General features: G+C 42.8%; 1 protein-coding gene across 2 annotated transcripts in view; it reads right to left on the reverse strand.

Moving 5' to 3' along the window:
- The window catches only part of LOC147605459 (calcium-binding EF hand family protein), a 36,237-nt gene extending 23,047 nt beyond the window's left edge, over positions 1 to 13,190 (reverse strand). Inside the window, exons 1-5 of one of the 2 annotated variants that reach the window (XM_086793676.1) lie at positions 12,359 to 13,190; positions 11,957 to 12,024; positions 11,634 to 11,857; positions 10,315 to 10,398; positions 7,093 to 7,306 (exon numbers count right to left, since the gene is read on the reverse strand). In XM_086793676.1, the coding sequence (XP_086649802.1) occupies positions 7,093 to 7,306; positions 10,315 to 10,398; positions 11,634 to 11,857; positions 11,957 to 12,024; positions 12,359 to 12,674 (906 nt within the window). In that variant the 5' untranslated portion in view covers positions 12,675 to 13,190. The remainder of the gene's footprint in view (positions 1 to 7,092; positions 7,307 to 10,314; positions 10,399 to 11,633; positions 11,858 to 11,956; positions 12,025 to 12,358) is intronic. The other variant, XM_086793677.1, reaches the window with a different exon arrangement.
- Positions 13,191 to 14,991: the final 1,801 nt, after the last annotated feature.

Genomic DNA, 14,991 nt, shown 5'->3' on the forward strand with positions numbered 1-14,991 from the left:
AGAAGCTGGTACAGCAAGTACAGTGGCTGGTACAGTAAGTACAGAAGCTGGTACAGCCGGTACGGTGGCTGGTACAACAGGTACAGCAAGTACAAATGCTGGTACAACACATACAATGGCTAGAAATCATAATAAATGATTGAATACCCTTGCCTTCAGTATTTCTTCGCGATGGAAGCCTCCAAAACAGTCCCCAACAGCCGGTATTCTTCATGGGCAGCCTTAAAGTGAGAGAGAAAGAGAGTAGCCATCATTAGAGAAGCCTTCAACGGTGGTAGAGGCTAGTGTGCAGCAAGAGAGCCTCCATTAATGAAGAGAGAGGGCTCCAATTTATAGATTTGGGCCTCCCATGAGCTAAAATGGCAAGAGAAGGCTACAATGACAAGTGGAGAGCCACACAATAGCTGAAGTGACAAGTGTGAGGCCACTTGTCTCACTTTGATCCATTTTCTAACAAGTGTCAGGCCACTTGTCTCACTTTGGTCCACCTCCTTGCCACATGTCCCAATCTAAGAGATGGATTCTCCCATAATCTTTAGCTCTAAAAATATCCCAACTAGTAGACATTCTGTCATAGGCACTTTGCCAACTCTTGGTATCTGCTCAATTCCAGATGTAATGACGCGCACAGAATTTCCATCGGAGTCAGGCCAAAAATAGCAACTCTCCTAAATTTTAGGAGTGTGGTCCTTTGTATTCTAGGATAATCCCCCATTCCCAAAGCTTGTACTTTCCAAATATTTAAACATCCTGGAGTCCACCAGACCCCTTTCAGACTGGGAAATGTCCAGGCTGGTGACACTCATACACATACATGATACTGAGAATCCCAAGGATAAATGGGATACATTGGTAAAGCTGTTTGATACAGACACTAGTGCTCGCAAGTCTCAGTTGCGACAACAAATTCATAATGTGAAACGGAATAGAAGGAGCATCCATGATTATGTACAAGAAATAAAGAAGTATGCAGATGCATTGGCAACACTCAATGCCCCCATGCCTGATGATGATTTGGTAGACATTACCTTGCGTGGTCTTGGCAAGGAGTATAAATCTTTTGATACATCCATCTCGGTTCGGAGTACAGGTTTACCAGACTTTGATGAGTTGGTTTCACTCTTGCTTGTTGAGAAAATCAAACTCAGTGACTCCTTTCATGATGCATCTACTTTCCATGATGATAATAGCAGAAATCAGGCTTTCTATTCACATAGAGGATCTAGAGGCAGGGAGAGATTTGCATCACGTGGCCGTGGTAATGGTCGTGGATGGCAGGACAGGTCACCACAACCGAATTTTCAGCCTTCATATGGTGCTAGAGGTGGTCGTGGATATACACCTCAGAGAGGCAAAGGTAATCCTCGTGGTAGAGGACGTTGGCAAGGCCAACAAACATCTATGCACGATGTGGAATGCCATTACTGTGGGAAATTTGGTTATATGGCACGTGATTGTTTCCGCAAACAAAATGATTTGAGAGGGAGTAGAGCACAACATGGTGGACATTATGCACAACATGGTGGAAATTATGCATCAAGCACTAATGATGGCAGCGCAAATCACTTGTTTGCCATGAAACATGTTGTGGGATCTATGATGACAAATGCTGAAAATGATGACACTTGGTATATGGACTCTGGAGCATCAAACCATATGACTTGTCATGGTGAATGGTTTGAGCATATGAAGCCTATGGATGTGAAAGGCTATGTGGAGACAGGAGATGATACCCAGCATGCCATTACACATGTTGGAAGTGTACCATTGGTTATGCACAATGGTCAAACAAAATCTATGTCAGATGTATTGTATGTGCCTTCTATTACAAAAAGCTTGGCCTCAATTGGTCAAATGGTGAAACAGGGATTACAGGTTCGTTTCAACGAGCATGGTTGCTTCCATTAAAGGCAGTTTATATTATGTGACAATCATTGATGATTTCAACAGAATGACATGGATTTACTTTCTCAGAGAGAAAAGTGAAGTGTTGGGAAAGTTTATAGATTTCAAAGCTTTTACAGAGAAGCAATATGGCTCTTGGATAAAGTGTTTGAGGACAGATGAAGGTGGTGAATACACCTCACATGCCTTTGAGCATTTCTTGAGAAAGCATGGCATAAGAAGGCAATTAACTTGCAGGTATACACCTCAGCAAAATGGTGTTGCTGAGAGAAAGAATAGAGTCATTTGTGAAGTGGCCAGGGCAATGCTCAATGAAAAGAGCATGCCAGATTATTATTGGACAAAAGCATGTGCCACTGGAGTGTATATACTTAATAAGACACCCACAGCAGCCATACATGGAAGTACGCCAGAGATGCGGCTTACAGGTTTTAGGCCACACATTGGACACCTCAAAGTGTTTGGTTGCATAGCTTATGTACATGTGCCTGACGAAAGAAGGAGGAAGTTGGATCCTAAGACAGAAAAGTGTGTGTTTGTTGGTTATGCACAGGATCGCAAGGCATACAAATGTTACAATCCACAAACTAGGCAAGTGGTTATCTCACGGGATGTGGTGTTTGATGAACTTGCTAGTTGGTACAAAGCAAAGGATGAGGGTGTCATTGATTCTCTTGAAGCTGATGTGCATGTGAACTTGCCACAAGCAAGTTCTAGTTCTACTTCTATGTCTGGGCCAGCAGAGTCTGAGAGTAGCACTGTACGTCCATGGTCAGGACGCTTGAGGCATGAGAGTGTGAGCACTGGGAGTAGTGCTGTGGATAAAGGACAGAAGAAAGTTAAAGGAATTGGAATTACAGGCTACGAGTCGTCAAGTTCAGAGAGTTTGGATGAGGAACTTAGCATACCCGTTTTACGCACACTTGGTGCTAGGCAGGATAGATATGTGCCACCACATGCTAGAGTGACAGGTGTTAAAAGTGATCTGCATGCATTGCGGAGATCCCAAAGGGTCAGATATCCAGTTGATAGGTTGACATATCGTGATTTTGCTATGCATTATGCATATATGACCTCTTTGGTGAAGCATGTGGAACCTACATGCTATACAGAAGCTATTGGACAGCATGTATGGGAGAAGGCAATGGATGTTGAGATGGACGCATTGGTTCATAATGACACATGGGATTTGGTTGCATTACCACAGGACAAAAATGTCATTGGTTGTAAATGGGTTTACAAAGTGAAATGCAAGTCAGATGGTTCCATTGAGCGACATAAAGCAAGATTGGTAGCTAAGGGTTATGCACAAACCCAAGGCTTGGACTATGATGAAACATTTAGTCCAGTGGCAAAGATGGGAACAGTCAGAGCAGTCATTTCTATGGCTGCAGCAAACGGTTGGGAAATGCATCAAATGGATGTCAAAAATGCATTTCTAAATGGTGATCTACAAGAAGAAGTGTATATGGCACAGCCAGAAGGTTATGTACACCCAAAGTATCCCACTCATGTACGCAGATTGAAGAAAGCATTATATGGTTTGAAGCAAGCACCTCGTGCTTGGAGTGATAAGATGAGCAGATATCTTATCTCCCTTGGATTTCAGGTTTCTACAGCAGATTCTTCACTCTATGTGAAGAAAACAGATCATGGGATTGTTTTACTTGTCATCTATGTGGATGACTTGATTATCACAGGTGATCATGGTACAGATGTGATGCATGTCAAGAAAGCATTGAGTGGGCAGTTTGACATGAAAGACTTGGGTGAATTGAGATACTTTCTTGGAATTGAAGTGATCAAAAACCATGCATGTACATGGTTAGTGCAACGTCAATATGCATTGGATATGTTGGCAAAATATGGCATGACAAGGTGTAAGCCAATGAGTACACCTTTTGAGCAGAATGTGAAGTTGCGGGCTGATTTTGGTGAGGTGTTGGATGATCCATCTATGTACAGGAAGATGGTTGGTAGTCTCATTTACATGACTATCACACGCCCGGATTTGAGTTACGCTGTGAGGCTAGTAAGCCAATTTATGCAGAGCCCCAGAAAACCACATTTGGATGCAGTGAGACGCATTATGCGATATGTAAAGACCACTGCACATTATGGTCTTCTTTATGAGCACGGTAAAGGCTTAGATATACATGGCTACACAGATGCTGATTGGGCAGTTGGCTCATATGACAGGAGGTCTACTAGTGGTTATGCCTTTACACTTGGAAGTGCCGTGGTGAGTTGGAGTAGCAAGAAGCAACCTACAGTTGCTTTATCTAGTACAAAGGCTGAATACAGGGGTGCAGCCATTGCTACTTGTGAAGGAGTATGGTTAAAAGGTCTCTTGGCAGATTTGGGTGAGCCTATTGATGGCAAGGTTGTCATTCATTGTGACAACATGAGCAGCATTAAGTTGGCCAAGAATCCAGTGTTTCATGCACGGACCAAACACATAGAGGTCCATTATCACTTTGTCAGAGAGAAGGTGCTGGATGGTACAGTGGATCTACAGTATGTGAAGACTGAAGAGCAGGTGGCTGACATCTGGGTTTGCTCCTGTGTGTGTGTCTCCTCTCCCTCTACCTGTTTTTCAACACCTATGACTTGGTAAAATGCATGTTTTACTGGCAAAAGATGAGGGCAAAAGTCCAAGACTATGTGGTAAAGTGTCATCAGTGTCAAGTGAATAACGCCAAGCACCTCAGGACTAGAGGACTGTTACATCCTCTAGAGATTCCCTATAATAAATGGGAGATTTTCATCAACGGGTTACCATGCACTCGTAGAGGGCATGATGCCATTTGGGTGGTGATAGACAAATTGACAAAGATGGCAAGATTTTTAGCCACAAGGAAAACAGTAACAGCTCCTAAATTATTAGCACATCAGTTTGTTGAGCAACTTTTCAGATTATATGGATTACCTTGTGACATAGTGAGTGATAGGGACTCCAAGTTTACTAGACACTTATGGCAGCTAGTCTTCCAAAAATTAGAGACCAAGCTAAGTTTGAGTTCCTCTGATCATCCTCAGTCCGACAGGTATACGAAGAGGGTGAATCAAGTTTTGGAGGATGTGCTTTGTGCATACGTCTCTAAAAGACATCAGATTGGGAGAGGTACATCCCAATAGTTGAGTTTGCCCATAATAGTGCTAAGAATGCGGCCATTGGTTATAGTTCGTTTATGTTGATGTACGGTTGCCAACCTAGATCTCTGATAGCTATAGGGCTTAAGGGTATTCAGATTGATGTGGCTAGATTTTTCTTGGCAAATTCTTCTTTTAGCCAAAGATTCTATCAAGAGTACTCACGATAGAGCATAGTTGTATGCTAATAGACAGTGTTCGCCGAGGGAGTTATCCGAGGGAATGCTGGTGTATTTGTGAGTACCCAATAGTTCAGAGACATTACGGATGGGGAAGGTTGGGAAGTTATCCCCTAGGTACTGTGGACCTTTTCGGATCCTTAAAAAGATCGGCGAGGTAGCTTATAAGCTAGAACTGCCTCTCAGAATGTCAAAGTTCATACAGTCTTTCATGTCAACAGACTGAAAGAGATGCTAGGTGCTGAGGACAACATTGTGACTTCTCAAGAACTTGTTGAGGTTGAGGACTTGTCTTATGTTCCACATGAACCGAAAAGCGGTTATTGACTTTAGGGAAACGCAACTTAGAAATAAGCTGATTCCTAAGTATAAAATCAAGTGGAAAGATAGGGCATTGGAGAACTCAACTTGGGAGTTAGTTACTAGTATACTGTATAAAGCATAGGTTCCCCAATTTTCCTTCTTAGACAGCTTTTGTTTCCATGAGTGAAAACGTCTGAGGAGGGGAAGTATGTTATGTACCTAGTTACTAATCTTTGGATTAGTGGGTCTAATCCAACAAGGTTAGGGGGCCCTAGGATTAGCAAATGTTGGGAGATAAGACTCGAATCTAATAATACTTGGCTACAGGCTATTTATGGAAATTGGCTATTAATAGCATCAGTGACCGCTATATAAGTGAGGCCTTGGGTTGTTATTCAGTAGTCAGTTGTGCAGTGCACTCTGACAAGTCTGTGCCTAGACCAAAGTTTACTCCTGCCATGGACATGGAGGAGAACAGATAGTCTTGCCAAGGGCCCCTGTGGGGCACTGGTGGTATGAGACCCCAGCACTGACTGGAATGTATCTGTGGTGTGGAGCCTTGGCCCCCAACATCTGCCTGCAATCTCCTAATCCTAGGGTCCCCTAACCTTGCTGGATTAGGCCCACTAATCCGAAGATTAGTAATCAGGTACATAACAAAACAGGCATGCACAGCACTGAAAAACTCACCATGTCAGTCACTATGGGATTGTAATGGTACACGTGTTACATCATCTATATTTGCGGGATCCTTCTAAAGGATGGGTAGATAATAGGGAGTCTAGAGTTCCTCGGCAGCATCGCCTATGGGCAGATAATTAAGCACCTAAGGGCGGTGGAAAATCAGTAACTACGGGAGAATCTTGGGTCGGGGAAAAAAAAAGGGAGTCTAGAGGGCTTTACCAGTGTGTGAGGTGGCTAATGAGAGGAGAAATGATGACTAAGGGGGCCCTAGGCATTGATTTGTATGTCTAAGAGTGAATGCTCACAGGGGGTTTGATATAATAAGCTTAATTAGCCACATGGCAGCAACCGGGCAAGGGGGGCATTTCCAAAAGTACGTCAGTGTGCCCTCTTATGAACATGGTAATTTGAAAAGCCACATTGAGGCCCTCCTCAACATACCAAACAGCTAGTACTTGATCTTTCTGATATCCCATGTCCTATAACCTATTTTCTGATTTCAATCGTAGCATCCACTAAGGCCATTAAGGACAATAAAGATCTTCAAGTAAAATAAAAAACTCTTATGGCTGCAACCTCTAACACCGCATTCTTCTGAACCATAGCCACATTCACTATCCATATGAGGTCAACGAGCCCAGAAGAGGCCCCAAATACAGAGCCAGCCACATAAGGTATCGATTGCAGCTATATTTTACAGGCACAAGGAGTATTCACCACTGATAAGATTCTCATCCACCTTTGCAGCCCTGTTGGTTTGACAGAGTGAGCTTGCGACCATTCAAAGTTTGTGACCACTAAGTGGAACTCTTAAATATGATTTACATTTTAACACGAAAAGTGTCATGAGAAAAAAATTTGCACAAACCTCCTCATGTAGTTCTTTTAAAAAGAGCTCAAAGTCATCATGCTTTAATAACTTTTTCCCATCCCTCCCAAAGAAGAACTCTACAAGACCACAATTTTCTACGCTTTTCTCCACCTTCAACCCAGTACGAAGACCATCATACTGACGAACACCTTGCCTTGTGCGAGACCTCATTGCTTCCATCACTTTCTGAAACTCTTCTCTGTCTATCATTCTGACATGCAAAGTTTAAATGGTTAGGATAGACCATTAAAGAAAGCACCCAAACCAAGATAAAGGTTTATGTGAAAAGCAATTGTTCTACCAAGCCTTAGAAAAATAGCACCTATCTAGAGCATCTTAATCTCTGAATTTTGCATCCACTTAACCATGTGTTTATTGCTATTGCATTCCTCTCTCTCTCTCTCTCTTTCTCTCTCTCTCTCCAACGAGCTCGACGTCCCAGACTCCCTGGACCTCGCCAGCAACACAGACATCAGCCCCAGCTTGAGATCTTGGAGAGGCACAGAGCCACCTTTCTACGCCCGGCAGATCTGCAGAGCCTTCTACAGGCTAACCCCATGCTCGATATCCTTGATGGCCCCCTACCCCTACCAGTGGTTAGCTCCATAGGTTGTATGATGATGATGGTCCCACTTTGTATCATATGGCTCAGATTTGACATTCCCAGCTCATAGCTCTAGTCTTTGTTTTCTTTTGTACCATGATGAGATTACATAGACACTATTGTATCACTTTTGGTCTCATAGACCCACTGGGTCTTTTGAAGACATTTAACTCTCTCTCTCTCTCTCTCTCTCTCTCTCTCTCTCTCTCTCTCCACATGAGATACGGGGTGGATTCCGTTGTCTTTACAGATGGCTTTCATCCTCTCATGCGTGATGCATTTCAGAGACCAGAGATGTTGCTCAAGCTCCGTTTTCAGTTTTCACGTCCTTTTTTTAATTTTTCCATGGCACTATATTCCCATGGTATCATTGTACTATTCATAGTTTCATAGGCCGTTTGGGTCTTTTGTAGGCTTTAATAGATTTCTCTCTCTCTCTCTCTCTCTCTCTCTCTCTCTCTCTCTCTCTCTCTCTCATGAGATACGGGGTAGATTCTATTGTCTTTTCAGATGGCTTTTATCCTCTATCATGGGTGATGCATTTCAGAGACCCGAGATGTTAAGGCATGTACTTGCTCAAGCTCTATTGTCACCGGGAGGCTTTGATGAGGCTACAACCACTCATACCCCCGATACAGACTTCGTTGACCCTCTCACCAGATGGCTACAACGACCATTCCCTAGCCCCAAGTTCCCAACAAGATCAGAGGGTGCAGACAGATCATGGTTGACACACTGGATCTTGCAATCCCCTGGCCCTGTGCACAAAAGGAGTCATCAGAGAGAGGGCACAGTCCCTCCAGAGAGCTAGATCCCCCCGTCCTCGGAGATCCAGACCCTCCACCCACCAGCTCAAGATTGCATCTAGGTGTAAAAATGTTGTAGCGGGGACTGGGTCAGTCGGATCGTCCGCAGGTACATAAGCAGCTTGAATGGAAGCTATTGATCCTCAATTCTTTCCTGTCATTTCTGGGACTTTGATAACTCACCACATTCCGCAAAGACTTCTGATCCCACTTGGACGAAGCGGAAGACGTTGTCAATGAATAAAAATACATTTTGCTATCTCAAAAAATTTGGGACATACTTCCGCGCCATAGACGTTAATACAACCTTTCTTTCTTTCTAATCTCTCTCCCTCTCTCTCTCATACAAAGGGGAACCAGTGGAGGTTGTGAACTTATATGGGTGGTTTTCTCAACGCTCAGCTTGGCAAGGGGTATGACTCTGGAAAGGCAGAGCTTTTAAGATCAACTTCAAGATCCACATGCAGAGCTTTCTCTTTGATTCTATAACTCGTCCGGTAGCCATGTCAGCCATGTACAGGACAGCTGTGTGAGGACCAGATCTGGATAGGAAAGAATGGACAAGAATTTAAAGGTTGCAGATTATAATGTTCTCAAGACTTGGACAGGAGTAATGCATCAGTTCCTTATAAGATTATATTGTCAGAGTTTGGAGCTCTACCCCTGAAAGTTGAAGCAATATTCCAAACATCGGCATAGGATTTGATCTCTAGAGGTCAATCAATTGCCCAAGATTGCACAAGCTTCATTCATCCAAGTGGCTAGTAAGGGGATTAGATGGCCAAAAGGTATCCAGTATAGTTTAATGGCTCCTCATTTAGACCTTAGTACTCAAGAGCTTAACCATCTCAAACAGATGGGCCTCCTTCAACTTTACTCATTCCAAACTTGGACAGAGTGTCTACAAAGATGGAGTTTGACAGAACACAATTTTAAAGCTTACCAGTGATGGTTTGCATCATGGATACCTTCAGATCCGTACAAGGATTGCCAATGGTCAGATTGAGGCATCACACAATTTGAGGTGCAACAAGAAGACAGAATTATATAAAGGAACAGAGTCACGTGCAATCTGTAGCATCTGTCAATTATGTGGGATGGGGGAAGCTAAAATAGAGGACATTATTTTTTTCAATTGTCCTGTGTACTATGAGATTAAAGAGAACTATATCATTTCTTTTTCAGACATGGTTTTGGACCTCTCTCATCTTTTATTCAATAAGTCGATCGGAGATGTTTAGCCTTTGCTTCTTGGAGAAGAGGAGTATCAAGTAAATCTACTTCAGACTTCAGTACCTCAGGCTCATACATCACAAAGACTCACCACCTATCAGAGTACACTGACTCCAGAAAACAGGCTCATCAGAATCCAAGTTCAGAGAGAAGGATGAGTCCCCCCAGACTATAGTGTGGTATTGGAGACCTTGACATGAGAATCTCAGACTCAAGTCGCCAGCAGAGGCGGAATTGAAACCATCATTCAAATAATCGAGACGTCCCGAAACCTCTCACCAAATGACCACAGGAGGCCAGAGCAGCCACTGAGACCCGAGGTTGATCTAGAGATTATACTTGCCAACTTCCATGAGCAGAGGATTTGGGGCTCTGTTTAGGAGGCCTTGTTGTTCCATCCGTGGATTTCATATTAGTACATGACGTGTAGCCCAACAAATTGATTGTGTTTTGTAGACTGCTCATTACCCATTCCTCTCGTTGACATACTTAAAACACAGAATTCCAAAGCACAAATGCATGCACAAAGGATAAAGAGGAAAAGAAGAGAGATGGTCAATAGGAAAACTTCATCACCCATTCCCATCAATATCAAACATCCTCACTGCCGTGCTGAAGCTACACTCTGGGATGCTCAAGAGAGTGAGAAGAAAAATATACCTGCCAACAGAAGCACAGCATCAGTAAGTCAATAACATGATATAAAAGCACACAGCCAACAATTAAGACTCAACAAAAAACCCCAAATTCTGTCAAAGAACTTAAAAGAGTAAAAAAAGCAAGCCATGCGTCAGGAGAAGGCCCTTAATAGGAAACACCTTAGAGACCCCTGGATCTGTGAACATGCCTTTTTCTCCATCTTGGGTCCTTGTAGATGTGGGAAAGCTTAGAGATACACATGGTGTACTCCAGTTCAATCATGCAACAGTGCGCCAGATGGCATCTGCATTTCAAATCACAGCTCCTCACTGCAGAAGCCCACTCACCCCAAATCAGCAGAGAGGTCACTTGTCTTGCTACTGCAAAGATGCAGTCAGCGTTATATACATCAGTAGAACTTGAGAGCTATGCTGAAGGCAAGTGCCCAGGGGAGGCCTGTTGGTACTTTCCCATTGAAATAGCCCCTTCCTCCGCTTCTCTGCTTCTTGAGAGCAATTGAAGTTGGCATTACTCATCTATATCTTCCCATCAGGGGTAAGCAGGAGCTTATGGACAGCCAGTGTGCAGATGACACTGTAGCCTTCTTGGAGGCTTCTCCTAGGAATTCATACCATTCCAGGGCTTCGTTAGACATTGCTTGCCTGGTATCATCAAATTAAATAGATCCACTAGGTTTTGGATCTCAAACACTAAGGAGCCTGGCCAGTGAGAGAAACTACTATTAAGTATCTGGGTTGACAGGTGGGTGTGGACATCACTCATGCAGAGCTGTTCCCACCGGCCAAGTACTGTGATGGTGGAGTTATATTAGACTAGTCTGTCTGGGAGAGAATCCCCTCCATTGATGGTCTTTGAACGCCTTTTAAAGGCAGAGAAGGATAGACTCACTCTAGCTTTCGTGCAAGTCAAAGGAGAATCACATAGATTGACTCAACCAATCCTCTGACATGTAGAGCAGCCACAAATGGTTGTTTCCTGGGTATTTAAGCCCCTCTCCACTTGTGGGCCCTCTCATCGTGAATGACCTGACCACTCTGGTTAAAAATCCAATCACTTATGCTATCCCAGACCCAGTCTCTTAAAGGCCAATCAGCTTCCTCTAATAAGGTTGTACCAAAAAGAAAAGTTTATGGTTTCACTTAGGTGCATGATTAGAAGTATCGTGCTCCAAAAGGGTATACTTCACACAAAAAAAAGCACAACTTTCTCACTGAGCTTTTAGCTGGTGCTCTTACTCAGCAAACGAAATCAACCCATCTCCATTGGTGTCAAAGAGCATAAAGAACTGAGATGGCAGACAACTCAGCACTCCGGGTGGTCGTTCCCCTGGCAGTGAGCCCTCTCTAACCAGGGGAGATTCAGATGGGGGGAAAACAGGCACCACCGCCCGCATGAGATCACTGGCTGTCATGAAGGTTTGACCATCCACCATTTTGATCGATGCAAAATAATCAAACACCTGGTCACAAGAACCAAACCAAAACCTCGTTTTTTTTTTAGTCTTCAACATAAAGGCAAGAAATGAATGTAACATCTGAAATGAAAATGGAGATAGCACCTTTTCTGGTGGACTCAGCATCCTAAGTTTACGTTCGTATTTGAAAAATATACGCCGCCGGTATGAATCTAAAAAAAAACCAATGTTTTGGTCTTTACATGAGATGTCGTAAGCATGCATACATGAAATGCACACTATTTAACACATCAGCAAAAAGGGCATTCTTTCAGAGTTGTTAACCATGTATTCACACACCCAAAATGGGTCATTCTGGCCATGGCATAGCTGGGCGAAACCCCAGTCTTGTCCCATGCCTATTGTGAATGGACTGCTTATAAACCTTGCCTTGCAGAATCGATATCTATATCGGCACACATATATGCCATGAGGGGGATGACCTATGCCAAGGCACATCCAAGGGGTCTTTCATTACAACAAAGATAGGATGAGGTAAAAGAGCACCTGTGAGCAAGAATTTGCCTCCCCCATGCCGTTTGTCGACCTGATTCACATGCCTCCGGGGCTCTCCACCATGATTTTTGTCAACCTCGACAGAGACAGCATCACACTCGGCAGCCTGTCTCTCTACAGTACTGTTGGATTGCATAACTGCGAAGCCGACAAAGGAGAGCAGACCTGCCATCATTGTGGCCAGGGCAGCAAAGCTCTTGGATTCATGATTTCTATAGGAGAAGCTCTGGAATTGCAGTGGTGGTGAAGATGGGGGATTCCTGTTGTGGCAAAGTGTTTGCCAGAAAATCCTTCTGAAACCAAACATGGCTTTGTTTTTGTAGCTCTTTGATATGCCAATCCTTTATTCTATGCCCAGGTTGTACCTTCTTGCAAGCACCATAGCTTGCTTTTCATGCGTTTTGGGTCTTTGTTTGTCAATCTGTAGCTCCTCAGGAAATGGCTTGCGTTACTTGCTTTTTGCAAACTCTATTCCTCTGTGCCTTCGGAAGCCAAGGCATGCTTTTCAAGCTTGTTTATGCTCAACAAAGCTTCTTCTCGTGCTACCTTTGTCTTCTCTCCAGCGTTTTCGTTCGAACCTGCAGCTTTTCTTGCGTTTTCGATCAAACCTCCAGCCCTCTCGTTGAAGCCACAGATTTCTGCGCTAACGTTCTCGGGCTTCTATCGACGCCATAGCTTTCTGCGCCACAGCTTTCTGCTTTTGAGGGGAGCAGTTGGTCGTTTCTGCGCTCTTCCTTCGTTTCTTTTGCTCATCATTTTGAATACATGCAGCCCCGTAACGCATCTGACACCGTCGGATTCATGCCGGCCTCTTGCACGTGGCAATTCCAAGATTTTTTGGATCCAACTTTATAAATTAAAATTACTATTTTTTAATCCCACTGTTTGAAAAAAAAAAGGCACATTTCCCCAAAGTCAAAATAAGCAAACGTCTTGGAACTCTTGGCCGGTTTTCTTCTTTAAAAAACCTTAGCCATTAATATTCATGACAAAACTTTTAGTAAGATGACAACCATGATAAAAGCATAGATATTCTTAATTTTTCATGACAAAAATTTCTATGGATTCACATTTGGTAGAAACATATTAAAAATGTCATTTAAGAAATTGGTAGATATCTTTGGCAAACTGTATGAGACTCCAAAAGAACAACGAGCCTGAAAAATGTTTCCACACATTTAAAGAAAATAACGTAAAAGCTCTTCTCACACTCGTCAACGTAAAAGCTCTTCTCACTGCATACATGTGTGTAATCATCAGATAATGGTTTATGAACTATTTAATCTCATTCAAAATGGAAACAAATAAAACAACAACTGCATAAAAGAAATTGAACTACCTAGGATATGCGGAACCGAAGAAGGCGTTGCATGGCTCTTCGCCTTTGATGTTGTGCGTGGGACAGTCGGCTTTCATTTCCACATGATTATGAGGTTTCCGCTACTAAAGGATGCCATGTAGAGATAGAAATCGCACCTTAGTTTTCACGAGAGGTAGTCACCCCAAATTAATCGACGGAATGTGATTAATATTATTTTGGCATGTTATTAAAAAACATACGTGAAGGTGTACGAGAGCTGGCGGAGAACAAGCAGCACAACCTTGACAAAGAACGAGCGTAATGAGAATGCAGCGTTGGAAAACTGCTTTCATGAGAAAGATTGAGAGAGAGAACCGTTTCATTTCAATTTTTTTTGCCCCATAATGTATTAAGGTCTCACAGGCCACCCCAAACTAATGTATTGATTTTTGTTTATTACTCATTGTGTGCCCCTATTCAAAGCAAATTTCAACCAATCCTTGAAAAATACACCAAGGTGTTTTTTTTTCTAGCACTCAATTTTAACCTCAAATTGCTTTTAAAAAATCAAGCATTCTGTGTATCTTTTAAAGAGTGACGTAGGGATTTTTTTTTTGATCTGGATAGGCTTTTTTACCTTGGGGCCTAACACCCTTGCACAAAAGCAAGCAAGTGTGTTAGTGTTATATGTACATTATGTGTGCTATGTTATATACACATTATGTGTGTATATACTAGGAGGCTAACCCACATTAGGCTTGTGAGCATGGGAGCATGGAAACAAGCTCTAGTGGAGCATGGGTTAGGACTAACCTTAAGGGTTGAGGTTAGGGTCAGGCATCCAAGGGTCACACATGAGGAATGGAAAGTCAAGAGTCACTTGAGGGCCCTCCTATATAATAGGGGCATGGGGCACTCAAGGGGGCTTGGAAGCTTGGAGGCTGGGAGGCTTATGCTATGGTCTCTTGTGTAGAGGTCCATATCTTCTCATCTACCATTTCACACTTTAGCTACATGCTATTGGATTGGAGTTATACCTCTTGATGATATGGGACATCAAGGTAGAGGTATGATGTATTTCATTTATTATTCATGTGTGCATCCCTTGGGCTCGGGGTGGTTGGGTGGTTGAGTTTATGCCTGATTAATGCATGTTTATGCATAACAATTATCTAGAGAGATCTTAGGGTTTTAACAGTGGTATCAGAGCAATCTCTATTTAATTGTTGTTGATTTTTTTTAATAGTAAATTTTAATATTTACTAATAAAATATTATTTTATTGATTTGTGTTGATGAATTGCACGTGGATCATCGATTTGGTG

Source organism: Cibotium barometz, chromosome 59, assembly GCF_041138505.1.
Source record: "Cibotium barometz isolate CiBa-2024 chromosome 59, ASM4113850v1, whole genome shotgun sequence".
NCBI classification, from domain to species: Eukaryota; Viridiplantae; Streptophyta; class Polypodiopsida; order Cyatheales; family Cibotiaceae; genus Cibotium; species Cibotium barometz.